The sequence below is a fragment of the Coffea arabica genome, chromosome 1c, assembly GCF_036785885.1.
Source record: "Coffea arabica cultivar ET-39 chromosome 1c, Coffea Arabica ET-39 HiFi, whole genome shotgun sequence".
Lineage (NCBI taxonomy): Eukaryota > Viridiplantae > Streptophyta > Magnoliopsida > Gentianales > Rubiaceae > Coffea > Coffea arabica.
Window position 1 is genome coordinate 52,442,397 of NC_092310.1, and position 27,577 is coordinate 52,469,973.

Here is a 27,577-nt window from a genome sequence, read left to right on the forward strand (position 1 = left end):
ATTAAAGTGAAATCAAGGAATCTAGCCCCTACCAATTCTTATTTAGCAAGCGAGTTCATCTGGTATTTGACCTCAACTCGACTCGCCAGTCATCGCCCGTACACATGTATTTGTGTACGCTAATAGATAGCTTCTAAGTTTTTTGAAAGCTTGCAATACTATTACATATTTGTTGTGTAATATAAATAATTTATTTATTCATTCTATAAATTCTAGACTTACAAAAATGCATAAAACTATTTGAGAAGACAACAATTGACGGCAAATTCAATGAACGTGGTGTAACTTAAAAGAAAGGCCAACTATGTGTTTCATATTGCAATTCTATAGAAGTTCGAACATCAGTTCATGAAAGTAGCTTGTGCATATTTTTATTGCTCATTTTTGTAAATAGTGTTACAGTAATTATTTTAAATAATTTTTTATTCAAATATATGTCGCTCGGTAGGAGTAAGAAATTAAGGAACAAAATATAAAAAAAATTACTGCAGCAATAACTCATTACTACTAGAAGGATCAAGGAGTTTAAGGGTGCATTTGATAAAAACTGAAATATGAAAATTGAATCGATTAAGTTGTTGAATTGTTAAATATTTAATTTAATATCCTTGGGTGTATATCATATTCAGTGATAAGTGAATCGCTTATCACTTATTTTTTAGAATAAATTTTATTTAAAAAATTTAGTGTCATTTAATTAATTTAAATATTTAATTTTTAATTATCAAAGATATCTAAATATGTTAAAATCTGAATAAGTTAAGTTGAAGCGGTGAATCGGGCATAACAATGAGCTGAGGGAAAGTAAAAAATGCGAGCAGCTTAGGCATGGGGCAGGGAGCTGGTAAAAAACAGACTCAAAACTCAAAAGGACCACTGCTTTCAACCTTTTGAACAAGTACTGTCAAGAAATCTTATTCTGCCGGCCCAACTCGAATTTCAAGGATGCAACCCTCTCAAAAGTTTTAACCCACAGTTTCAACTGACAAAAGCAACGCTACTCCATACTACTGCTGCTGTGCTGTACCAGTGCTACTCCTACTCCCAACTCCTCCAACAACAAAAATCAACTCCAAAAAAGGCTTATCCAAAATCCCACCGGCCCTAGTTAAAAGCAAGGTAATTCTGTCAAGTCAAATTACTGCACCCTCAGATTTCACCAAATTTTTTCCACTGTACAACAATGAGCAAACAGAACCAAGCCCGTCTCACAACAAAAGATATACACTACTATGTAGAGTAGATTGCCACGCGACGCGCGCTCTTATCTTCCTACGCCTACAGTAAACAAAAAAAAAAAAAAAAAAAGACTGTGAGAGTGAGTTAACCCATAAATCTCGCGATACGAGGGCTTACTCCTTCCTTTTACTAACAATTTTTAGCAACGAAGACATCGCGATACGCCCCCACCCCTCCCCTCGCGAGATTTTCTCAACTAACTCATTTTACCTTTCTCCCTTCAAGTGGTAGTACTTTAGGGAAAAAAAAAAAGAAAATCCCTTTTTCATTCAGACAGAAAATTCTCTCCACCAATATTAAATTAAAAAAATGCCCTGTTTGGCTGACCCAGCAATTAATAATTTAACCTGATTATTAATCAATTAATAAGGCTTATAGTCCGTCATTTAGCAAGAAGGTTGGAGGAAAGAGACAGAAAGCGTATGTGTATGTGTATGTGTGTGTATATATTAGTACAAAACAGTACCAAATTATGGAAAGAAACAGACAAACAACAAATCAGCCGAGTAATAACAAACAACACAGAATTAGTTGGTTTGGTCATTTGTTTTGTAGCGTTTGACTGCTTGCGGGGGACGTCGTCGTTTAGGAGTACGTTTGGCTGTATAAATAAATAAATAATAATAAATAAAAGAGAGAAAGAAAATTTTTTGAAAAAAAAAAATGCAAAGAGTGGGATTCGGCCGTGAAATTCTCAGAGGGAATCACATTTTTACTCCCCTCGCCCTTCCGTAGTACTAGCAGCAGGATAGGATTAAAATCTCGCCCTTTCGCTTTTGTCTATTTCTCTGCGTGTGTCTGCTGTGTGCGTTGCTTGAGTGCGTGAGTGTGTGAGAGAGAAAGAGAAGGCTAGCACTAGCAGTAGTGTGTGCGAGTCCTATTAGCATTAGTGTGTGTGTGCGTGTCTGTGGTGTGCTCTTTTTTTTTCTTTTTTTTTTTGTGGGTGGGGGGGGGGCCCGGAGGGTGAATCGAGAGACTTATTTTGTATTTTATTAATTAATAAAAAAAGAAGACAGAGAGTAGGATATATATATAGATACATACATACATACGTACATATATATATACAGGTATATATATATATATGTATAGAAGGCGCAGAGAGAGAAAGAGTGAGAGCAGTGTAAAAGCGGGAGGATATCTGTGAGGAGGAGGTGGTGGTGGTAGTGGGTGTTGTCTTCTCTATTTCCCTCTAGGTTCAATCGTCGTCTTCTTCTTCTTCTTCATCACTTGCTTCTCTCTCTTCTCTACCACCGGTATATATATATATATATATATATAGATGTATATGCACACATATATTTATAGGCGTACTGCTACAAATAGTACCGAGTAGAGAATAAGAATTGCTGCCGGTTTCACCGCCATTTTCCCCATTTCTTCTTCTGTACGAAGGCCTCCTGCCTTTCTTCCTGTTTTTCTCCATATCGAGTATTACTTTTACTTATTGTTGTGATTTTATACAAACAAAAGATTCGTCCGAAGTGTTAATAAAGCTCATACTACGTATTAAGTTGTTGGTAGAACACTGAAATTGAAATTGACGGGGCTTGAAAGATATTTTTGGTGGTTTTGTTTTTGAGAATTTTTTTTTTGGGGTTATAGCGTTTGATTGAGAAGAGGGTGAGGATTTTAAGGAAACTTGTGGAATTGTTTTCTTCTTCTTCTCTTTAAAGATGATTCTCATTTTACTGTGGTTCGTGCCTTTTTTTTTTAAATTATTTTCTTTGGTTGGTTAGGTTGTCCTTATGATGAAGAAGACATGCTACTGGAACTGCCATTTCTCTGCCCTGATCTCTGTTCTAGGTAGACCGGTTGAATTCCTATAGATCTCTGTTTCTTCTTTTCCTTTTAAGGCCCTCTTTTGCCGTTGGTAAGAGTTTCTTTATATGTTGTTCTTGTCTCTTTGTGCGTGTGTTTGTGTTGGCTTTTTCTTTGTGGGTATTCTTATGTGTGGCTGTATTTTTTTTTCATTAATCATTGGTTTTGATTTTGTAATTTGGACTACCGATTTTTAATGCGTGTTGATGGGAATTTTGTTACAGCATTTACTGAGAACAAAGAGAAATAGGAGCAGCCATTTTTATGAAGGAGTAGTATAGTAGTAGCGTTTTCCGTGGTTGTTTAGTCAGGTGCATTCAACTCCAAAGAGCTTTTTCCTGAAAAGGATTGCAGTTTGGGGTAATTAATATGAAGGAGATGGTGGAGAAAAGCTTGGATTCTCAGTTATGGCATGCCTGTGCTGGAGGGATGGTCCAAATGCCTGTGGTTAACTCCAGAGTGTATTATTTTCCACAAGGCCATGCTGAGCATACCCTCGCTAATGTTGATTTTGCAGGCATGCCGAGAGTCCCACCTTTGATTCTCTGCAGGGTTGCTGCTGTTAAGTTCTTGGCTGACCCTGAGACCGATGAGGTTTATGCGAGAATTAGGTTGGTTCCGATTGGGAACAACGAGGGTTGTTATGAGTTTGATGATGATGGTGGTGGTGTTTTGGGGGGTAATGGGCCCGATTCGTCAGCTGATAAGCCTGCTTCTTTTGCGAAAACATTGACCCAATCTGATGCCAATAACGGTGGGGGTTTCTCAGTCCCGAGGTATTGTGCTGAAACGATTTTCCCGCGGTTGGATTACACGGCTGATCCGCCCGTTCAGACTGTTGTGGCCAAGGATGTTCACGGGGAGACTTGGAAGTTTAGGCATATCTACCGAGGGACGCCGAGGAGGCACTTGTTGACTACGGGATGGAGCACTTTTGTGAACCAGAAGAAGTTAATTGCTGGTGATTCCATTGTGTTTCTGAGGGCTGAAAGCGGTGATCTATGTGTGGGGATTCGGAGAGCTAAGAGGGGTGGTATTGGTGGCCCCGAGTCCCCATCTGGGTGGAATTCTGCAGCTGGAAATTACGGAGGATTTTCTATGTTTCTCAGAGAAGATGAAAATAAGCTGATGAGAACTGGCAGCGCCGGAAATCTGAATTCACCTGGCAATGGTGGTGGGGCTTTGAAGGGACGGGGAAGAGTGAGGGCTGAATCGGTGATTGAAGCTGCTTCGTTTGCTGTGAAAGGGCAGCCTTTTGACGTTGTGTATTACCCGCGTGCTAGTACTCCGGAGTTTTTTGTCAAGGCTTCATCTGTGAGTTCCGCAATGCGGGTCCAGTGGTGTGCTGGGATGAGGTTCAAGATGCCATTTGAAACTGAGGATTCTTCGCGAATTAGCTGGTTTATGGGAACGATTGCTGCTGTTCAGTTTGCTGATCCGATTCGCTGGCCTAATTCTCCATGGAGACTTCTCCAGGTAAGACTTTCTGCATTTATAGCCTTACTATTTGCATACATACGATTATTTTATTAGCCATTATTTGTTACACTTCTTTTCTTTTATTATCACCTTTAATACTGGTTCAAAGTGAGCTGCATACCATGCAAGTGTCAACTTTGTGTCCTTTTGAGTAGCGCAAGAGGAAGGTTATATATCTGTTCATTTAACCCTGGAAAAAAAAATTAGAACTGATAATTTGCCAATGCAGTAATTCCTTGAGGGTTAATATCAGAATTATAGCATTTAAGTTTGGTTGCACAGATATGCTTTACAGCTATCTTTGGAATTCTTTTTGCCATTGTGCAAGTTTGATAGCATTCCATGGCATAACATGCCTGTTGACAACAGTTCAACGGAAAAAAAACAAAAAGCCAACTCAGGTTCCCTGTTTTAATGAGCCAAATTATGACACCATCAGAATTCACATGCTTCAAAATATATCAAGTGTGAATAGCTCAATGATTGGATTTGTAGCAACTGTAAGATCTTGTAAACAAGCCACATGGTGTCTGATAGATATTATTCAAAGTGTGCACCTGACTGACAGGGAAGACATGCTGTACATATTTAGTAGTCTTCTTGTTCACAATTTTCTCCCCAGTTTTGTGGGTAAGAACTTTTTCCAGTGATTTATTCCTTTCATGTGTCTATACCGTGTCCCTGTGACTATGATGAGTTCGCTACGCTGAAGCTGGATGGTGTGTTTAAAATGATTTAGCATCTGGTCCTACCATATTTGAGGAAATATGGTTTTGTTTGATGTTCTAAAGTATGATCAAATGCTTGGCATGTATGAAATATTGATTCCTCAACTGCATGGTGGTTATGCAGTATGATAGTCATTTATGGTGAATAACTTTACTTCAAAGAAAATGGGAATTTTCTGATAGTGCATTGGAATTTTTTTTCCCCATTGGAAATTTAACTTTTTGAGTTGCTAAATCCAAGGTTTGCTTATATGAAGGACAAAGTTGATTACATATGCAAGTCTCTTTTTTTCCCCCAATTAGTTTTACTTCTTTCCTTGTTGGAAACTATCTATCAGGTGACATGGGATGAGCCAGATTTGCTGCAAAATGTCAAGCGCGTCAGCCCATGGCTGGTTGAATTGGTCTCTAATATGCCCGTTATTCATCTATCTCCATTCTCACCAGCAAGGAAGAAGTTGCGATTATTGCAGCACTCGGACTTTTCTCTTGACGGCCAATTTCCAATGCCGTCATTTTCAGGCAACCCTCTTGGGCCAAGCAGTCCTTTATGTTGTCTATCTGATAACATTCCTGCAGGCATACAGGGAGCCAGGCATGCTCAACTTGGAGTACAATTAGCGGATCTCCACCTTAGCAACAAAATGCATTTGGGACTGATATCCCCCAGTTTCCAGCAACTGGATCCGCTTGCTAAAAGCTCTGATGGCATCACAAGAGGCCACTTAGATAGCAGTGATGATATATCCTGCTTGTTAACCATGGGAAATTCTAGTCAGAAGCTGGAAAAGACCACCAGTGTGAAGACACCTAGATTCTTACTCTTTGGTCAGCCAATACTCACTGAGCAGCAGATGTCACATGGCTACAATAGTGACGCAGTTTCTCAAGTAGGGAAAAGTTCAGCATGTGGGATATCATTGAAGGCGGAAGATGTTTCACTTGATCAAAAAGTTCACCTGGGTAGCCTGCCCAATACTGGATTGTTTTGGAATCAAGGATGTCATGCAGCTGAACTTGGCCTTGATACTGGTCACTGCAAAGTATTCTTGGAATCGGAAGATGTTGGCAGGACTCTTGATCTCTCCGTTCTTGGTTCATATGAAGAGCTATACAAAAAGCTGACAAGCATGTTTATGATAGAGAGATCAGAGTTGGAGGGCCATGTATTCTACCGTGATGCAACAGGTGCCCTTAAACAGACCGGAGATGAATCTTTCAGGTAAATGATTCCACGTCGTTTTACTTTTTATATTTTGTTTTGATGGCAAAGCATTGAAAATTAAGAGGTGGTGTAGATATTTGAATATATTGATGTGATTTTTATGATTTATCGCCTCCATTCGTACACAGTGAGTTTGTGAGGACTGCAAAGAGATTGACAATCTTTAAGAATCCAGGCAATAGCGTTGGCAGGTACTCGTCAGTTTCTTGAGTTAATTTCTTGCATATGCTTTATTCTGGTGGAATTTTAATATTGTGAAGCTCGTATTTTCTTGCATTAGAAGATTCATTTTTTATAAATATGTTAAATCATCAAATGCCCTCTTGGCAAAGTCCATTTCCATTATGCTTCTCTTCTGGCACCGATTCCTTTGATATTAAGGAATAAGGATGTTGTGTTGTTTCAGGAAATGGCTTACTGGTTTACCAACTGCTGAACGCGGACTGGATTCTTCAAACCAGGCAGGACCGCTGAGCATATTTGCATAGTGCAGTTCGGCTTGGAGAGTTGATGTAGTAAAAGTTGACAGTTGTTCAAGATATTTGTCGTTGTTGACTTTTTATGTAATTAGGAACTTGTTTAAATGAAGTTCTAGTACACTCTTGTTTGACCAAGGAGCAGCTACTCTGTGTGTAGCTTGGAAAAACCTCTCATTTGGGGGAAATTTACTTGTAGTACTTGTGTGTATTTGCTAAGCTACTACTATTACAGTTCAATGAATGTGGAGTCTTGTTATATGGCTAGGTTCATAAAATGCCCCTATTATGACAGACTGACGTGAATTTGTGTTCAACAAGAATCTGTCGGTCCTCTATGAGCATATTCGTTTTTAACATCTGATGGGTAAGTAAAATAACAAGTGTGGCATGAAAAGGGCTCATGCATGGTCTTTGGAAGAAGAATATGTGCCCTGATGAGACAGAGAGGAGAGCAGAAAGCCAGCGAGGAAACGAGTTATAAAGAGAAGATCCTTGAGAAGCTCTGCCGAGGAACTTTGGAAAGAAACATCAAGTGCCCGCGTCTGAGTTGGTGTGAAGAAGTCGGCTCCTAAAAGGAAATAAAATCAACAATAAAACAGTCCACCTAGTAGTACCAGTAACGTACTGATGCGTAACTTGTGAAAACAGTCCTAGCAGCAGTGCTAGTAACGTATTGATGCGTAACTTGTGGCATTGGGCAACTTTTAGATACAGGTAATCTTCTCCAAAAAAACATACTACTACTTATTAGCAACTGGCGTGGTCTAAAGCCCAACTTGAAAACATGTTGGCAATCTCCACAAACCTAAAAGTGACAAAACCTCATTAATTAGGCCGCTCCAAAAGTCTAACTCCAACTAAGCAAGAAAAAGAAGGACAGCAATAACCCCCACACACGTGAGGCGTGGGACACTACTGCCCAAAATTGACCACAAATGACAAAAAGCCAACCATGGTGAGGCGTTGGTTTCAACTTTCTTTGAATAATGATTTGATCAAATTTGATGTCATCTCCTGTTAAAGTTCACGTGCGGTTCCCACTCGTGTCGCCGCCTTGATGCCCGAGTCTATTCACTCCCCTGCTCCTTTGCACCCCACGCCTTCACCTTCATCCTCCGCTATTAATAACCTGTTTGACTAAAACTCCATTAACCTGTCCCAATTGACGCAAGAGGAGGAGGCCTATTTATCCACTCAATTATGGTGCTGAATTTAAGGATCCAACAAGCCCCGAGAGAGAGAGAGAGAGAGAGTAAAGGAACAGTGTGGAGGTCCGATCATGTTTTTGTCTGATTTCTTTGGAGCTGGACGGAGGCCCTATGGGCTGGCTACGGGAACAATTAAACGTTTTCTTTAATCTCATCCCTTACTGCGTGTCCGTCGATTGACACGATCGCGATTCCAATTAATCTCATCTCTGGTTACGTGTCCCGCGATAGATATGATTACAGTTCCAATTCAGATTTGAATTGTGATCGTCATCTTTAATCTCATCTCTTATTACGTGTGTCCATAAAAAGACATGATCACGCTTTCAATTCAAACCTGAACTGTGATCAATTATAGGATTAGTGCTTGATGACGAAACACATTCAGAGGAACAAAACTTTCCTACTTCGTTTTCAGTTCCAAAACCCGAGTCGAGTGTCATGGACTTTCTTGTGCTCCATCCACACCCGGATGAATGAATTTGTTGTGTATTTTATGTTTGCTTCCACCTTTTTTTTTTTAATTTTTTTTTCCATCTGAACGGGTTGTTGCTCAGTCATGTTCATAATTTCATTTCAATTTTCACACGGCAATAGAGTATGGGTTGAAAACTCTCAAGTAATTTATTCCCAAGCAACGAATCTTAGCCATTATGTTTGGACAGGAGATTTTTTAAAATATCATCTGAAATAATTACTGTAATAATTTTTGTGATATGATGTATGTGAAATAAAATAATTAATTAAAAAAGATTTTATAATAAAGTTATAATTATGTGTTTGGATTGTGATTTTTTGTCCAAAAAAAAAAAATTGCTTGCATCATAAACACGTTTTTTAATATACCTCTTTTTTAAATCACCATTTTATTTCACATACATCACATTATAAAAAAAAAAATGCTACCCACCAGTTATTTTCTATTTCAACATCAAATCCTTTTTTGTTTTGTTTTGTTTACCCAACAGTTATCGTGATCACCAGATCATCAAATCAGAAAAAAAAAAGTACATAGATAAATAAATGGAATTGAATACTCACTCACTCTCTTTAAAAAGCCTTTCCTTTCAATTTAGGTTGGGGATGCACTAGGTAGGATTTTAATTTATGGGGGTGTTGCAATTAAATTCCGTTTGTGAAAATTCACCAAGAACACATAGTAAACTAGGCAAAAGAGCATGATGAATGAATGGCTGGATAGGGCGTACTATACATGGGCTAATATTGATGAAATAAAAGTTGTAGCTCTACTACTTGTCTTCCCTAATTAAAACCCACATTACCATTACTAATTATACGTGATCCTATAAATGCCGTCCTAAAAAAGAAAAATGCCGTCCTCTAGGCTCTAGCCTGTGTTCAACCATTGTCTCATTAGTCATTAAACCCTAGGAACAGAGTTAAACATTGCCCAACTAATAGTACTACTGATACTACTTAGTAGAAACTACTGTATTTCGGCTGCACGAAAGTCAGTAGATAATAATAGCATTGAATTCAAGGAACAGCTACATATCTAGTACCAGTATTGAATATGCTACTAGTAGCATTTTCGTGTGGTTTTGGAATTCACGTTAATTTATGAAGTAGTACTTCACACAAGATCCAAGAATTGTGTAAGACTTAAAAAACTAGTACGAATTCACATTCAAATTTTGATAAGGAATCCCAAAACCAGGCTTGGGGATAGCTGCATCATGTTCTTCTTCTCTGTCTTTCGCTATCTTTTTTTTATTTTTATTTTTTCCCCATCAAAATCCCAAGTCCCAAAAGAATTTTTTTACCTTGGAAATTAAGAATTCTTACAAATACACGTTGTTGTTCTTTTCTCGGTAGTTATCACTACTGTGGTTTTTTTTTTTTTTTTTTTTGGCGTTTCGATTGAAAATGTTTTCCTGAGATGGATGGACTTTTTGAAATGTATTAAAATGGTTGAGGCACTAAATCCTATTCGTGAGTTGATTGCTTAATAGGTGTATCTATCTAAAATGAAGAAAAAAAAAAATGTCTTTAGTGACGAAAAGAGGAGAGTAGAGACATGCTGGATATGATTTCTGATTTTCCATAACGATCATTGACTTTGTTGCAACAGATGGAAAAGATAAATCAATAGTGGTCTTTGATTAATATAAGGTAGCCGCACATTTATCTTCTGATTGTAAATTCTAGAATTTAAATGTGTTTTTTTATCCAATTGGAACAAATCCATTCAAAATGTGGTTATAATTTGCAGAGATGCATCTCTACTGTTTTTCTTTTTTCTTTTTTTTTTTTGGGCCAAGCACTTTTTTTTTTTTATTTACTTTCACGTTTCTACATGCTCATATGACAGATTGTATCCATCACAGAAGAAGACTATTCAAGACATTCACCAAATTCAAGTACTCCCAAACACCAACTGCTTTTTAATAAGCCATTCTAGTGTCAAACCATTTTTACAGCTGAGTGATCGATGTATGAAGAAACAAACCCAAAAATCAAACCAATTCTTATATGCCTATCCCGTTTATATTGCTAGTTTCTAAAGTTTTAGAAAAAAAAAAAAATGTACTGTAATAATTTGATATACGTGTGATAAAAAGATAAATAAAAAACATGTTAACAGAAAACGTAAATATTTATTAAAAAAATTAATTAATTTTCACTCATCGCCCACCAATTTGATTCTTTAACTTCCACTCCTCTCGTACCATTTAATAGTAGTATTAACAAGTCTATGTTCAAAATAGAAGACATATTTTGCTAAAAACAGGTGGCTAAACAACTTTCTCCTGACCATAAGAAAGCTCCGTACCAGGCAAATGATTTATTACCGGTCCAATCAGCATGCTTGACGGCTTGGGTGAGGTTTAATTGTTTCTTCCTCTTTTTTTTTTTTTTTTTTTTCCTTTTACAGAAGCAAAAACCCTATGCCCGTGTTATCTATCAAAAGTAGAAAATTTGGGCTTACAACAATACAATTGATAAAATTGTCGTAGTAGTTTGATTGTGGTTCAACCGACTAATAATGAAAAGTCAATACCCTTCCAGGGAAGGGACATAGATTTGATGATGACATGGCAAATGGGTAGGTCTCTCATCCGGAAGGTGGACCCCGCTCGACTTTATCCTCTTTCGTCGCTGTCGAGTTCGAAACTTCGAATTAAACCGACAAGGAGTTGCACCCATTGTTCGTTAACGTGCAGGACCAATTGATCTCAGAGATTGTTTTATCATGCGTGTACGGTCAAGATTTAGGATTCAAACAAAGCTTTAGTTAACATTTGTTCCTGCGACTACAAGTGTAAACTGTAAAGGCGTGAATTTTAGAATAAATTGGCGTGAATTTTGTCCCCTACACTTCCTGCATCTATTACATTCCTTAACCTTAGAATCTATTTAATTTATCTCATGCTCATGTACCCTTCTTTCCCTTCAAAATGATAAAAGCAAAAAAATTTCAGCTCTTCAAAGAGCTTCAAAAAATTCCAGATGCAAGAGGTTGAAAAGAAAATTAGTTTTGTGATCTGTCCCAAAAGGGGGGGAAAAAGCTCGAATAGTTGCTAGCTCCAAGCCTTATATCCAGTAGCATGTATCCCCACCCTACAAAAAGCTAGAATAATTACTGATGTATGTGAGATAAAAAAAAGTTATTAGCAAGATAAAAATATGTGTTAAAAAATGTGTTTGTGCAAGCAAGTAATTTTTGTACAAAAATTGGCTATCCAAACACACCCTCTGATGTTTTCCAAAGATTACAATAGCCCAAAATTTAGGGGAGACGTGAAATAAAGTAACACAATGCCGAGAAGATAGTTCTGTTTTATGCTGGTTTGACGTGACTACAGACGGACATGTTTGGGTAAAAGAGGCAGCGGCAGGGCCCCGCGAACTAGCCCGTGTCCAATCCGCTGTGCTGGCCCAATACTTTAGAGAGCAGTTCAGCCCATCAGAATTGGCCAACTTAATTTTTTTTTTTTTTTTGTTGTTGCATGCAATAGATTCGATACCACGCCTACTTTTACTCTGTACTAAAGGGAGGAGGGAGGACACAAGGGATCAAGGGGTAACGCTGAGCATACTTCGGCTGACTGGGGTAACGAGTCCTATTTACCTGTTTATTTTTACTACTAGCTTTAATGTAGTAGCCCTCCATGGTGGGCTACTTTTGATCCATCTGATACTTCGGTTTCCTCTCCAACTTACCTTCCCTTGCATTTCACTAGACGCGCGTTTATTTCATTATGTTTCTAAAATAAGAGTTAGCAATGGGATAAAGTTAAAACAATATGTAAAGACAAAGGACAATTGTCTTGGAAATAGAAGATTAAAGTAGAACTTGTCCAAGAATATTCTGTTTGGATGGGAGTGTTTTTCGAAACTTATTACTCTGTCCGTCCCGTTTTGTTAGTCTTGATTTTTTTTTCACACAAATTAAGAAAGTGTAATTAATTTGGTTGAAAACATAAATTTAGATTAATAATTTCCTAAAATACCCTTATGCTAATCAATGTAGTCAATGTATTCAATGTATTGGAAAAGCTCAATGTATTCAACGTAGTGGGTTAGTATTTAATAACAATGTATTAATAACAAGATATTTAATAAGGGTATTTTAGACAATTTAAAAGATTACTACATTTCTTAATGGGAAAGTGGACTACAATTTGGGACGGACGAAAAAGAAAAACAAGACTAACAAAGTGGGACGGAGGGAGTATTACAGTTGTGTATGTGAAAAATTTTCTATACATAAATCGCTTGGATTCCTTGTTCTTGAGGGTATACTAAAGAGTCGATAAACTCTATCCCGTGGCAAAGTGACTTAGAAGCTCTATGGACTACCAAGAGCAAGAGTTAGATCCAAATAAGCCATTATTGATTTATTCCAAAATTAGATATGTCATCTCTTATTGTGGCTGCCATTAATAAAACTGCGTTTCACTCGTCCTTCTGATGACTGATGTACCTCAAATAATTAGAAGCTTTTGTCGGCTGATGGGCCTAGCTGGAGAATCTGCAATTTGCAAACCACCAATCTCTAATCTCTTCCAAGATGTTCCACATATTGACATCACGATATCACGAGGCTTGTCTCATTGCATACAAAACAATCCTACCAAAGTTTGTATTAAATTCTAAATAAATCCAGAGTGGGTGACATCTTTAGGTTTTTCCACAATATGCCTAGAGGCCTGCCTAGTATCTAGAAAGTGGACAGCTAGGTCGAGCCTCTTTCGGTCAAAATCCCCTCAGGGCAAATAAGAGGTCTCTTTGATTCCTTGCTGCACCCCTCTCTGAAGAGATGTTTGCATTTGTTTCGTTGATGGTCTTGGCATATGCCCAGCTGGTGAGCACTGAAAACCTAAACACAACTGGCTATCCTTCACGAGTTCGCAGCATCTTCTTATTGGCCGGACAAAGCAACATGTCCGGCAGAGGCGGCGTTATGAACGGCACCTGGGACGGCGTCGTGCCTCTTGAGTGCCAACCCAAACCGTCCAAGGTTCTCAGGCTTAGTGCTGGACTGAGCTGGATGGAGGCTCAGGAGCCCCTGCACAGGGACATAGATGTGAATGCAACATGTGGGATTGGACCAGGGATGGTGTTCGCCAATTCGTTGCTGAATCTGAATCCCAGAATTGGGGTGATTGGTTTGGTCCCTTGCGCCGTCGGAAGTAGGATGGGTACCAAGATTAGCGAGTGGGGCCGTGGCACCTACCTCTACAACCAGCTACTGAGGAGGGCCGAGGCCGCAGCCGCCCTGCAAGCTGGTGGCAGATTTAGAATCCGAGCACTTCTGTGGTATCAAGGTGAAAGTGATACTAACAATCCACAGGATGCATCATTGTACAAGATGAGATTGGAAAGATTTTTCACAAATCTGCGTGCTGATCTCAGGTTACCAGAACTCCCGATCATTCAGGTCGCACTGGCATCAGGACAAGGACCTTACATTGATGCAGTGAGACAAGCTCAGTTTGGAGTTCACCTTCGAAATGTGAAAATTATTGATGCCAAAGGGTTGCCAATGGAGCCGGATAACTTGCACCTCAGTAGTCCGGCGCAGGTCCAGCTTGGTGACAAATTCGCCCATGCTTTTGCTGCTACTGGATGAATCAAATATGTTAGTTTCAGCTCGAAAACGAGGAGGTGCCAGGCATCGTCTATCATGCTTTAGTCAGCTTTATAAAACTGAGAATGTTATCCACATCCTTTTTCCTTTTGTTGCATTAAAGATGTGCTTGGAATTTTACTCCCGATTTTCATTCGAGCATACCAGTTCAGTCCGCTAAGTGTTACTCTTCTCTTTTCTTTTTCGAGTTTGTTCTAAAGTTTGCATGAATCTAGCAGACCAGAGTCAAAACTGTAATGGTTGATACAGAAGATGGAACCCTGCAATTCAACCATCCCTCACGCAATGTGTGCATTTAAACTGAGCGAGAAAGCACGGAGCAGATGTTGTGGGTTTATATTTGGCATATGGGTTTATATTTGTCATGGAACACCGAAACACGAACCGAGGAAGTGAAAGAAAATCTATATAGCATTATTCTACATTCCATTTTTCTCCTTTTCCCTTTCTTGTTTATCAATCTGTGACCGGAATTCTTTTGTTCTTTTTTCCTTTTTCGCTATGAGGGGAGTGATAGGGGTGGTTGGGGAACCCAAGCATGTTGTTACCTTCAACATAACAGCTCAATAATCACAACAAAGCATCGACAAAAATAAGTATATGAAAAACACTGAACGAGCATAATGCAGTATTAGACAAGTTATTAGTCACACAATTCACGCAGCGGCCAGAGTTTTCATATGTTCTTTAGCATATGACGAGTTGACGACCCACACAAGCTACTAACATCAGTATCTTTTTCTCGAGGGGAATGCTTTGCATAAGATCCATTCCATGTTTCTGATTGCAGTAGAATACACCTGCAGGCCATAAAAGACAAGACTTAAAATACCATAGCATTTAATGGGATATAAACGTCATGGAGTACCATGGTCAGTTTACATAAAGCTTTCATGTTTTACTTGGCAAAAACACAAGCGTATGCATCTCAAACATATCCTGAAGCTTTTATCAAAAAAACAGATGTAACAGAGCAAGAAACACTTTTCAGGTCACATCTACATTTCATCCGAACCCTACTTCCAAACAACTATTCTTCAGATTATAAGAAGCATCTAAGACAATAAATCTGTTATCTGGTTTTCACACTTTAGAACCCAAGTACGCTAGGCATATCTAGCATAAACAAGAATTGAAAAGTTAAAATGGTAGCACAAAATACAAGACGTGTAGACGGGGGTAGTTAAAGAATAGGAACAACTTCACATAGACAAAGATAAAAGTCAAGACGTGTAGACGGGGGTAGTTAAAGAATAGGAACAACTTCACATAGACAAAGATAAAAGTCAAGACGTGTAGTCATCGAAGTATGTAATTTGGACCAAGTTCTTAACTTCAATTACAACCAAAACCCCCGTCTCACCAAAAATCACCTCCATGAAATGCCAAGAACACCATCTTCTCAAAATCCTTTAGCTTTTAAGAGTTTAAAAGCAAAATTAGAAGCCAAAAAATTTATACATAGCACAGAAACAAAATTCAAAGACACAGAGAGAGAAATCTACACCCATGCAACCCGCATATTGGGCTCTGCCTTTGTTCAGAACCTCTACAATGATATCCCTCTAAGGGAATGGACACAGAAAAAGGAGGAAAAACCTAATGATGCTCATAAAGCAAAGCTACAAGTACTAGACCACTTTGGACAAGTGAATGCATGCTTAATTTCTAAAATAACAGCACGAGAGCTAGGTGTTGATGCAACATTCCACCTATAAAGCTCAAGGCAACTAGCTATGACCTTCATTAACCATGACCCTCGATAACCATTAGAAAGACCTTTATCAGATATACAGATTGCGAGTATGTTTCGATGGTTTGACTTCTTCCCTCATGTTAAACGAGAATATTCACATGAAAAATATCATCCCCCAACCCCAACTGATCTTCTTGGCCTGTTCAATCATTGCAATGATGTTGCACAGCCTAATAGAAACGCATGCCCAAGCACAATACGGACAATATCCACAAATAACGCTAACGACTGGTAATAGCCTGACAACAATTAAACATAACTGCAAGTTCCATACTACCCATTGATTACAGAATACATCAATTAAAACACATGGGCAAGCTACCCAAATACAGCTCATGTATAACCCAAGATAATCATGATTGACACTCCAACTCACGCCAGACCTAAATTTCGGAAAACAAATCATGCCAATTCTAAAAAATTGCCAAAGCTCATTAAACTTAAAGCTTCAAGAACAGCGCAAAAGCTAATTATCTAATAAAAAATTCCAATAATTCGAAGAAAAAAGTACAAATACGCAATTTTACTAAGAGAATATCATCTTAGAAACATCCACCGTTGAAACGTAGCATTAAAATTTCAGACAAAATCAGAACCGAGAAGACGATCCATCAATAGCGAATTCAAACTAGAACTTACAAGTAAAGTACAATGACATAGGGATAAGGATGATCTAATTGTAGTAGAGCTCAAGGCCCATGCCGTCATGGATTTCATAATCCTTGAGGGTAATATGGTCCTTGTAGGTGGTGTACCACTTCTGGATACGGATTTTATCGGCTCGAGTTCCAGTCTGAGCTGCCACCAGCTTCTTCAGGTCGCCGATCGTGTCATCCTCGTTGCACTTCACTCGGACCTTCTTCCCCAGCCGATCGTTCAGCACCACCTCGATCATCTTCTTTTTCTTGTCAGCGGTTCCCTGCAAACCCTAACCCTAAAGCTATCTTCTGCTCAGGATGATCGCGATTCTGAACCCTGCTGGTCAAGTCACCCTTTTATATAGAGAGATGGAATTGAAATTTCGGGAATAATAAATTCTAGGAAGTACCATGGGCAGTTTTGTACTTTCAATAAGCGAAGTTTGGCAGTTGATTTTAAAAAATTTTGTTCGTGGACATTGGTTTATTAGCTAAGCCTATACGGCAAAGAATAAATACAGCAAGCTTCTCTAACTTTTGGTGTTATTTTCACTTTCTTCCCTAATGTTCTTTTTTTTTTTTAATTGTACTGTCCTCATCTATTAAGTCATATCAATTTGTACTCTTTAAAAATGTCTAAAGCTTCACTTTTACCCTAATTTCATTTTTCTTGGAAGTTTCTCATAACTCATTTTTTGTGATGCAATGTTTCTTTTGAAGAAATAAAAATGTTCCCAAAAAAAAATTCTACTTCTACAAATTTGAAACTTCACTACGTGGCACTCTTCCTCAAATTATAAACATCAATAACAATACGTAAGATGCAAATGTGGTGAAATATCTCTCATATGCATTAGCATACATTTGAAATTTTTGATAATAATTTTTTTGTTGCTCAAATTACGTGGCACTCTTTTTTGGTAATTATTTTATAAATTCTTTTATTAGATGAAATGATTTTATTTTAAAATTTATCGTAAAATTTAGCATACCATTCTACAGCTCTGAAAAGAGACGCCTATCAAAATTTAGCACAAGTTTCAAGACCTCTGCGAGACCCATGATCTTCTGAGATGCCAATCCAATTGTACACATACACGTAAAAGATATCCTGACAGGAAAATAGGGGGCAGGATGCAAAGAGCAGGTCGACAAATAAAATTCCCCGTCCATATTACACGGCGGCTGATTGGCAAATGACTGGACGCTTAGCTGCCGCCAGAGTAAATTCCGCAAAATTATGCTGTAGAATAAAACTCAGAAATATTCAACCGAAATTGAAATAGACAAGAAATATAACAATAAATAATCACTAATACCTATGTAGCCTAGCGTCATAATTCTCAGTTGAAACAAAAATATACTGTACATCATATCCCGCAGCGTAAGAAACCAACCCCAATCTAGGTATGGGATCGATCCCCAACCCCAACCATCAGCTCTCAGATCCAAACTTTCCACACAAAGAGATCACGCCAGAGTTACTCCAACACTGCAACCTCTTGATCAACTCTCCAGTAGTTTGCATCGTTATATTCCTTTACACCAACTCCATCATCATCTGGATTCTCCTTTTCTGGCACTTTGGGAGCTATGGTCCTCTTCAATGGACCTGCTTCCCCAACAATCCCCTCCTTGAGAGCCTGCTCCATTGCCTTCTCTGTCCCTTCTAACTCTACACCTACAAATTCAACATCCTCTTCAAACAAAGAGGGTATTGACACGGCCTTTTGACTTGAATCAGATCCAGATGAACTGCCGCTAGAATCTGCAGAAGGGGAGGTAGTACCGTTGGATACACAGTCTCCACTTGAAGATGAACTAACGGGGGTCACCACTGGCTCCACTGCTTTAGGGACAATGTTAGAGTTGCTCTGATCATCAAAAGGGTTTACACTTGATCCACTAACTTGGAAATCTGATGCCTCACCCCATGCCACCCAGTCAGGTATTGGCCTGTCACCAAAGAGATCGTCATTGTCTGGTGACTCAAATCGGAAGAAACCCATGTCACCAGAAGCACCTGTCTTCTCCTTCTCATCCCCCTCATTTCCCGAATTTTCTCCACTTAACCCATTGAGGATACCATTACTAGAACTGGATGTACCACTTGCAGAATTTTTACCATCAGCCAATTCATCATCCTCTCCAACCACCACTTCATCATCACTACTGCTGTTACCACAATTGGATGTTCCATTCAAGTTAATCTCATCCATCATCTCAGTTGCTGAGGTGCTCATAGGTGCATCACCAGCTCTATCATCTTGGAAAGCAAACCAGTTGGAATTTGTGAACAGACTGCAGCAAGAAAACATAGAATGTCTACATTAGACGCTACAAGAACTAGATAAAAACTGACAGCCTCGACTGGAGAGCCAACAACACAACATTAGCCATTCTTAAAAGCATTGAAGATTAAATATCACATAAGCTGCCTTCATTGACAGCAGCTGGGGAGTAAATTTCCTCCAACACATTTCTCATTACTAGGTCACAGTGCAAAAGCTAACTGGTTGAAGAAGATAAATTAAACAGGATGCAAATAAGTTGACATTGATGATGTCTACATTGTATGTTACAAGACTCGCTTGAACAAGCACCTTAATTACCAAAAGAACAGCAAGCAAACTAACCTTCCCTGGTCATCGCCCAGTCTCAGGGACGATATCACAACTTCAGCAGATTCATCATCAAAGTAGACATCCTGCAATAGGATCAATATAGTACCAGATCTCAAACAGCAAAGTCAGGATTATAAAAAGAATTCCTGAAAGTATTTTAGGCATTGACCCTATATATGAGATGTTCCTGTAAGCATCTCAGGCATCATCGAGATACAAGACATCAACTTGAATTTTCAAAAATAATTCCTGACTCATTCAATCAGAGAAGATAGATTGTACATGTTACCTCATCATCTCGATCAAGAGCTCCATGGCCCTGCACCAAGCAATAAATTCTCTAGGTAATTCAAACAAAAGTTTGTGTTTTCCAGTGGCAACAAAAAATCATTTGTTTCAGTATATTTACATATCCTTAAAAAGTAACTATATATCCTTAAAAGTAACTACCTCTTCAGCATCATCATTATCATATATGGTATATCTGAATGCTTGGCTGAGATTATTTGCTAATGCTGCAACATCATAATCCCTGTCATGAACATCTTCCTCATCACTATCCCTTGTCCTGTCTTGCAATGCAGTCGGCCGGCTGCACTTGTTAAAATGTAGCGTGAACATATAAATATATCAGTAATCTTTCACATTTTGGAAAGAGAGAGGTTATTTAGAAACCAGGCTTTTTTGCAGTTTCTTCTTCAGGTCAATTCAGAAGGGGGGACTAGAATTACACACACACACACACACACACACATGTAGCATGTATGTATGTATTAGGCATCTGAAGAAGATACCCAAGTCAAGAAGAAAATATGAAGACAGTAAATTCAAAAAAGAGATAGAAAATTACACATTAAGCATCCTTAAATTGTAATTCCTCTTACTTCGTACCAGAACTAGTTCCCCTATCACTCTTTTATCTTCTTAAAATTTCTAGTTCTCCGCCCAAGTTGTTGTCAAGACCTATTTTGTAATGTTGACGATCCTTATTGCTGCCGTTAAATCTCCCTTATCTTATTAGGCCCCAACTGTAGATTAATAAATTTCAATTTGTTGAAACACCAAAGGTATGCATGTCACAATCTTCATTGAAATCTTGTAGACCAGAAAGGGCCATCAGGATGAACAGTTGTTCTTTATTCACTCCAATAACGAGGAACTTTTCTTAACATAAGCAACAATTCCATATTTCACATAGCAAACGCTCTGAACTGGCATGCATGGAACCGTGGAAAGCAAAGTGATCAAGGAAGAAGCATACCCGCAAGCCCATCGGTACACATTTTCAACTATATTGCGCTCCTGCAAGACTGAAGACTGCCACTCATTCCACTCGTTATTCTCCTAAAGCAAACAAATTAGAATTATGTTAGTTGAAGGAATAGTAAATTAAGAAAATAAAACTAAGATGGAATAAAGCCATCCAGTAAACACACAAATCAACATTTTCATAGATCAACAGTAACATCAGACACTCAATATCCAAGCTACAAGTATCCAGCAAAAGAAGTCAATGATAGAAGCAGTTACTCAAGAGTTATGAGATCCAGATTTATGTCAGTTGATATTGTGACATACAGAAATAAAGGGGGCATTAAGGAATTCATTGCATGCCACTGGATCCCAACCAAAGGCAAAGTAAACTTGAAGTCAGGAACCACAAAACAAGATAAGAGAGAGCAATTCAATACTTCAGCACAATAAACAGAAAAAGATAACCAGAAGTCCTTGCTACCCACCATGACTCCTTGATTTCCGGAAGGAAATTGCTTTAAACTCTAAAGAAAGATGGTTTTTAACTTAAAAACCTCAATACTTCATAGAATAACCACATCCATAAAAGAATTCTACAACAACTGGAACAACATACAGTACACAATACTATATGATAGCCAAGTAAGATATATATAGTAATTCATATACAGAGAACATATTAACAACAAATCTCTATTTTCTGACACCTGAAGATGTGTTCCAATGGATGACTCGTTGCTTCCCAATTGTACAATTTTATTAGATACGCGTGTTATGTGTCCAATAAATCCTGCCCGAGGAGCCTGTCTTCCATCAGCAGGTACACTAGGCTGCAGGAAGAGATGCATAATTAGATATGAACTTGAAGAATTCCTAGTTAAAAACAACAGCAAGAAAGATTATTTAAGAAGCAAAACCAACACAAATGCCCAATGATTTCAAATGGTTACGAGTACTTCACTAGACAATAACTTGATACATGTTACAACTTACCAGACTAAGATCAGCAGTGACAGTAGGAAACTTATCCGCTTGAAGAAATCTTCCAATCAAATTACATTCTTGGAAAAGATGGTCAATTATTGCATTGCTTTTGCTATCCAGACATGAATAAATTATACTCTCTGCATGATGATGCAATGCATTGTTGAAGGGATACCTGAAATAGTTTTTTCAAATGAAAAAGATCAAAGCATTTACCACAGATCATTTGATAATACGTTACTAAAGCACAAAATGCACAATATTTTTGGGGGACTTACTCAAAAAAGAGGTCAAGGATTCTTTTAATAGTCCCAGAGCTCACCAATTCCTTCTCTGCAACTTCATTTCCAGTTTTCAGTAACACAGCAATGAATTCTACAATCTACAATTTGCATAACAATACAAATTTAGAGTGGAACTGCAAACAGACAACTTAACAAAAATCAATTGTTGACACATCATGCAACATGTTCACAATTGACTCATTTCTCAAACAATGCCTTCAGAAATCAATTTTCTTCTCTTCCAGGGACATGGAATGGGAGGAACTAGCAGATTTTAGAGAGAGAGAGAGACTTTCTTTTTTACTCAACACCAAAAGTATAAAATCTGGTATCATTTTATCGCACAATTGAAGAGACAAACCTTTAAGCGATGTTTCCCAAGAGGTGGTCTTAATTCACCATATGTTGTGGGTAAGATCATCTCATCAGACGACACATTTAACAACATCAGCAGGTCCACTGCACCACAAGACAAATTAAAACAACAAAATATTACTAAAAGAAGATGAAGTTTGTTTTATTTTGACCACAGCCCTGACCCCTCCACCTGCACTCTTGCACTAATAAGCACATGTACAATTAATCATTTACTCCCAAATTGGCACTTTCCAGATCCCAAAATGGATAAGTAACTAAAATCAGAGCATAATGTTTAGCTTCAATTACAAGGCATTATAAGACAAAGAATCTTCTAACAACAGAATCCCCCTCTACCTCTCACAAACAGTAGTTCAGACAAAAGTTCTATCATGTATCTACCACATAAGAATGCATATGCACAGAACTAATTTTCAATAAAACATTAAGATACTTTCAGTAGTCATAGGGTAAATTTAAGTTTCAGGAAAAATAAAAATTTAGAATTTGGATTTCAAAAAAGGTGAATTTCATTTGCTTTCACAGGAAATCGAGGCTGTTAAGATGATTTCCAGTCAATGCAATATCAGCAACACTTACCCCTCCTAACTTTCGTAAGAACCTACATAATATCTACAAACATAAACTGACAATTTGCCACAGTTTCCACTCGGTGGCATTCATCATCCCATTATATGTCTCTGAAATGCTACTACCTAAATCAGAGACAAGACTCGTTAGATCACAAGGTCCCTTCACAAACCAAGAATAGAATAATGTTCAATAAATCTATCGTGACAAAGGGACAAAAAAGGTATGCTTGGCAAACAACGGTTCAATCATTGACACACAAAGATCCGCCAAAACAACAGACCTACTAATTTGTCCATTAGATCGTTGCTAATCAGAACATTTAGCATGTAATAATTAATCACCAATGAGCTTGACAGTTCTACAAGGTCACCTAAACCTTTCTAAATTCCCTCGTGAGATAGAGAACCTTGTACTACAGATCATAGATTTCAATGGCACTAGTTACAAAAATTATGGATAAACACTGACAGACTTACCAAGTTTTGGCAGCATAGCTCCAACTGTATCAGGATTTACGTGTATAGGTGACTCGTATACATGCTGACTTCGAATTGAGTACGTCAAAGGAGACGGAATTGATCTTTTTGGGTCCAGTAAAGATATACAGACGGACAGTGAGTGAACAAGAGCTGATTTTGAATGCGAGTCTTCAAGTGCATGACTAAAAATCCTTGCAACATAACTGCATGACAAGATAAGTAAAATATTCATATTCACAAAGATAGAAGAAATGTCAAATTAGCTCATATTTTCACAAACCTTGGGCTACATAATTTTGTGGCCAAAGGTGACGGTGCATTTCTGGTTATAGCACAAAGGGTTTCAGCTGCATTTGCGTGTACCTCAGGAGGACTCTGGACAGAATCAAGAACACACCAGATAAATTTCTATGTGCTACTATAGCAACATAGAATACTCAACTATATAAACTCAAAAACCTGATGAAATGTACACATGAAAGACAATCAAGCATCCATCACGACAATAATGGGACCTAACCATGGGATAGTTTCTAAGAAAAGCTAATTCCAACACTTAAATGGAGCCAAAATGTATTAATTGACCAATACAAGGTGAAAAGAACTTTTAACTTCAACATTTTTAGGTTTGCTTTCTGCTATAAGAGAAATTTCCTGCTCCAGGGAAATCCGCATGATGCATATTGCAACATGATCAACTATAGATGCAGGAAAACATCCTTGAAAAATTATTAAAACAAAGTGATACATGCCTCATTGTATCACTGGATGCTCAAAGTGTCATGCATCATGCATCCACTCCGAAAGCAAGTTAACATAAGACTAAAAGTTCTCTTAGCTTACAGAGGGACTCAATTTATCGACAATCATTTCCAATAAATTGCTGTCTGCCAGCCATTGCATCACATCCATGGAGTTAGGGTAGATGTGATCATCAGCGCCAACAAGTCGTACCAAAACCTGTATGCAAAGCTGATCAGTAAAAGGGTTGTGATAAAAGAACCTTAAATTAAGCTTACAAACTATATGGAAGGTCATATAACAGGATGTAACACTTTGAATGATGCAACTAACCTCCATTATGGATGTTATGCCAATCAAATCAACCAGCTGGCGGAAGACATCCTGATGAGCCTGCCAAAAAGGGGCATTCAAACAACAGACCAGATATATCACAAAGATATAAGATAAACTCAGTTTCAACTTTCATCAGTAAAGCATATTGCAATTCCTGTATCTATTTTGACAAACTATTTGCTTCTCACCAAATTGGCCAATCCCATTAATCTTGAATAGAATATGCACGAAGCCCAGACACAATGACAAAATAACATGAATTTTAAGTCATTTAGATTCTTAACAGGAAAATCAATGCAAGATTTTTCTTAATGAAAAGAAAGCTGAGCATAAATACTATTATTAGTCTGTAATGTGCATAAACCAAGCTAACTACCTTCTTCTGGGCAACAGAACTAGAGTGTTCAGTTTTGCAACTGCAGTTATGCACTTCAATCTTAAAATGCTAATGTATGAAAATGCTGATTAACTCCCCTGCATAGCCTTTGTGTGTAGTGAGAACTGATATTCTCAAATTAAATTCATTATTGAAGAAAACACAAAATAAGTCCTATGTAAAGCAACATAATACAAACCCCACTCATTGACATAGGATGCCTATCTAAAGCAGCCTTAAATATTTAGTTCAAGGAAATTTCCATTAAAAAGCGATAACATATCCAACTTAAGCAATTAAAGCCAAACAACAACTATCAACCCAAAAATAGAAGACGTTACTTTTCAATCACCTGAACATAATTCATAAGTGGTACAGTCTTGCGCAACATGAGGCAAATTACAACCTGCAATACAGCAAAAGCTACATGAAACAGTTTACTTTAGCTGAAACACCAGTAAACAAAAACACAATGAACATCACATACACAGCTCCTTGTACAAGAACAAAATACCTTGCTAAAATACCCAGCAAGCAAAGCACTATGAGGACGATTTGGTTCCAGGAACGAGAAGAGCAAATCCATCAACTGTATCAAACAACCCAAATGGAAACATCAGGCTTCTCAATTGTTCATAGTGTGTGCCTATAAGTAACAACAACCATACCTCTTCTTCCTCCACCAGAGTCTTTAAAATAACGTCAATTTCGCATGTAAAAATCTCACAAGCAATGAATGGGAACCTAAATTAACATAACCAAGATGTGTTATTAAAAGTAAAAGTTGCGATTTCTTTGGGAAAAAAAAATTCAAGCGCGACATTTTTGCATAACTATAATAGTGATACTTAAAATGCTTATCCATTTTTCCCCCAACTGAATCACAATGACCTACTTGAATGTTCGCTTACTGTCAGCATCTTCCGGAGGCTCTTCAATAACATACCGCAGCAACTGCTCAACCTGGGCTCTATCTCTCAAACTGTAAACAGAAGTGATTTACAATTACCTTTAATAGATTAAAGGTGCTACAAACATTTTATAGATGCTGAATCTACTTGTTTCCACTTTGTTTTTTCTCCCATTCATCTGTGGATTTTTATTCTTTTTTTTTCCCCTTTCTTTTGGAAGGGGAGTAGAGTTTAAGAAAGATTGTCTATTACAAATTTATAAGACGACTGTTCAGCGCTTTGCATTCTTGGATTATCTCTTCTTCATCCAAAAGCTCTTCCAACGTGAAGTTTTCCTTGTCTAACACTGATTCAACCTAGAAACATATAAAAAAAAAAATACAAAGAAAATCATAACACATTAGAATGTTACTCTAAACAAACAAAAACTGAAATCATAAGCAGTAAACCTGGCTCAGAGAATCATACAAGTGACCCCTACACAGTCCATGGCAAATCAGAACTAATTAGTCTCACTGGCTAATCACCAGCATTCAAAATCCTTAAGGAACAACAAAAAAGAAAGACTTGAGAGGAAATGACAGATACAGAGTCCAACAGACAAGATTTATAATATGGTAAAGCTTTGGTCAGCAACACTTTCCATAAGTTCAAAGTGTACAATTCATCAAGCTGTTACTTGTACCGGATCACCCCCTAACTAAGTACATCTCAGAAAAGCACATTACTTCAATAATCAAAAGTTCATTCCATGAAGCGAGAGCAACAAGGGCAGCAATAAGCTATATATACTTATTTTAAGGAGACAAGTAAAGCTTGTAGTCAGCTAAACCTCTCCATGGGGACAAAAGTAGCATTCGTAGATCATCCAGCAAAGGAAAAACACCATATCTTAAGACTTATGCGAGGCACCACATGCAGAGGAAATGTGGCGCTAGTAGTGATACTACTCGAGATTTCACATCAAGGAAAGCAACCCCAGTGACTTTTCACTAAGTAAATACTCCGCCTAATTTATTAAAGAGAAATTAAATTCCGGTGCTTACATAAACTAAAACAAACATTTCATTCATGAAATTGCAAGAATGTGCTAATCCAGAACCTGCTGAATTAAAACATTTCATATAAAAGCAACATATCAAATTGTGCATAGACTGACAAAGCTCAGTATTTCCAATGCTTCATCTGAAACAGCAATAATTAGGGAAAATGCACTTGTGCAGCAAAAATTAGTTACAAACAGCTAGCAAATTTTCAATATACAGCTGCAACGTGCATGAATTTTCAACTCAACCAATTAAATTCGCAGAGCCTACTTACCAAAGTCCTAAATTAAATTAAGAAAATGAATAAAAGCGCAAATAAATGGATCGAGTTGAACTCACAGGAGAAGAAGCAGAAAGAGCCGTAAGCTTCCAAAACATATTCAAATCCGTGGGCGCCGGTGGCGTACAGAACAAGTAGGTGTAAATATACTTGTATTTGTCTGTATAGGTAGAGGGAGAAAGAGAAATATACAGATGGATGTAGAAGAAGCTCTGAGCTAAAAAGGAAGAGCTGAAGAACGAATACTAGATCTGTAAAAACCCTAGACAGAGAGACAGGAGAGAAGCAGAGCTCGAGATTCGAGATAAAAAGAAAGGGCGGCAATTATAAAACCCTAATTTGTAGTAAAGAATAAAAATTTTGAAGACGGATCAAAAATGGAAAGCGCAGCCGTAAAGATCCAAGGAGGAGAGAGGAGGAGATAGAAAAGGCGGAGGCAGGGGACGATTTTTTGGTACAAAAGTCGGAGAGTTGAAACGATATGAAGACTATGATAGGCTGGACCGCTCGGTGGTGTTTTTTGCGGGGCGTTGTTTGCAGATGGCACCCCAAAAAAAATGAAAAATAAAAATAATTTAAATAAAAAGGCGGAAAAGTACAACATCAGGCGCGGAATTTACAAG

The 27,577-nt window shown here is 37.9% G+C and overlaps 4 protein-coding genes across 14 annotated transcripts; 2 read left to right on the forward strand and 2 right to left on the reverse strand.

Annotated features, from left to right (window-relative positions):
• Positions 1-2,318: 2,318 nt before the first annotated feature.
• LOC113727654 (auxin response factor 18-like) lies at positions 2,319-7,229 on the forward strand. 9 transcript variants are annotated; one of them, XM_072077025.1, is made up of 6 exons: positions 2,319-2,435; positions 2,979-3,112; positions 3,285-4,536; positions 5,606-6,489; positions 6,621-6,683; positions 6,899-7,229. In XM_072077025.1, exons 3-6 carry the CDS (start codon positions 3,430-3,432, stop codon positions 6,978-6,980), a joined length of 2,136 nt encoding a protein of 711 aa, XP_071933126.1. In that variant the 5' UTR covers positions 2,319-2,435; positions 2,979-3,112; positions 3,285-3,429; the 3' UTR covers positions 6,981-7,229. The 9 variants fall into 9 exon arrangements, with proteins under 9 accessions (XP_071933126.1, XP_071933135.1, XP_071933112.1 ...); XM_072077034.1 differs by having other exon boundaries at positions 2,979-3,045; XM_072077011.1 differs by having other exon boundaries at positions 2,346-2,862.
• Positions 7,230-13,323: 6,094 nt separating this feature from the next.
• Positions 13,324-14,435, forward strand: LOC113727661 (probable carbohydrate esterase At4g34215). The gene has a single exon (XM_027251947.2). It carries the CDS (start codon positions 13,464-13,466, stop codon positions 14,274-14,276), a length of 813 nt encoding a protein of 270 aa, XP_027107748.1. The 5' UTR covers positions 13,324-13,463; the 3' UTR covers positions 14,277-14,435.
• Positions 14,436-14,861: 426 nt separating this feature from the next.
• Positions 14,862-17,032, reverse strand: LOC113727671 (ubiquitin-like protein 5). The gene is made up of 2 exons (XM_027251957.2): positions 16,690-17,032; positions 14,862-15,094 (listed from the first exon to the last, which is right to left on the reverse strand). Exon 1 carries the CDS (start codon positions 16,943-16,945, stop codon positions 16,724-16,726), a length of 222 nt encoding a protein of 73 aa, XP_027107758.1. The 5' UTR covers positions 16,946-17,032; the 3' UTR covers positions 14,862-15,094; positions 16,690-16,723.
• Positions 17,033-17,916: 884 nt separating this feature from the next.
• LOC113727680 (uncharacterized) lies at positions 17,917-27,446 on the reverse strand. 3 transcript variants are annotated; one of them, XM_072077046.1, is made up of 19 exons: positions 27,014-27,446; positions 25,881-25,984; positions 25,613-25,699; positions 25,386-25,461; positions 25,232-25,306; positions 25,070-25,123; positions 24,339-24,398; positions 24,108-24,224; positions 23,545-23,639; positions 23,262-23,467; positions 22,196-22,293; positions 21,829-21,932; positions 21,560-21,725; positions 21,274-21,396; positions 20,574-20,653; positions 19,763-19,904; positions 19,602-19,631; positions 19,325-19,395; positions 17,917-18,989 (listed from the first exon to the last, which is right to left on the reverse strand). In XM_072077046.1, the coding sequence occupies exons 1-19, from the start codon at positions 27,050-27,052 to the stop codon at positions 18,170-18,172; spliced, it is 2,547 nt and encodes an 848-aa protein (XP_071933147.1). In that variant the 5' UTR covers positions 27,053-27,446; the 3' UTR covers positions 17,917-18,169. The 3 variants fall into 3 exon arrangements, with proteins under 3 accessions (XP_071933147.1, XP_071933144.1, XP_071933151.1); XM_072077043.1 differs by having other exon boundaries at positions 20,574-20,656; XM_072077050.1 differs by lacking the exons at positions 25,881-25,984; positions 27,014-27,446 and having other exon boundaries at positions 20,574-20,656; positions 25,629-25,689.
• Between the last annotated feature and the right edge of the window lie 131 nt (positions 27,447-27,577).

What these genes read in the sequence shown, in the direction of transcription:
- LOC113727654 (XM_072077025.1), top strand. Translation starts at nt 3,430, where the DNA reads ATGAAGGAGATGGTGGAGAAAAGCTTGGATTCTCAGTTATGGCATGCC. An exon ending in CTCCATGGAGACTTCTCCAG is followed by an intron (nt 4,537 to 5,605) that starts GTAAGACTTTCT and finishes ACTATCTATCAG; the next exon opens with GTGACATGGGATGAGCCAGA. An exon ending in ACCGGAGATGAATCTTTCAG is followed by an intron (nt 6,490 to 6,620) that starts GTAAATGATTCC and finishes ATTCGTACACAG; the next exon opens with TGAGTTTGTGAGGACTGCAA.
- LOC113727661 (XM_027251947.2), top strand. Translation starts at nt 13,464, where the DNA reads ATGTTTGCATTTGTTTCGTTGATGGTCTTGGCATATGCCCAGCTGGTG.
- LOC113727671 (XM_027251957.2), bottom strand. Translation starts at nt 16,945, where the DNA reads ATGATCGAGGTGGTGCTGAACGATCGGCTGGGGAAGAAGGTCCGAGTG.
- LOC113727680 (XM_072077043.1), bottom strand. Translation starts at nt 27,052, where the DNA reads ATGTTTTGGAAGCTTACGGCTCTTTCTGCTTCTTCTCCT. An exon ending in TTGGGAAACATCGCTTAAAG is followed by an intron (nt 21,933 to 22,195) that starts GTTTGTCTCTTC and finishes TGCAAATTGTAG; the next exon opens with ATTGTAGAATTCATTGCTGT. An exon ending in CTGGGCGATGACCAGGGAAG is followed by an intron (nt 18,990 to 19,324) that starts GTTAGTTTGCTT and finishes TTCTTGCTGCAG; the next exon opens with TCTGTTCACAAATTCCAACT.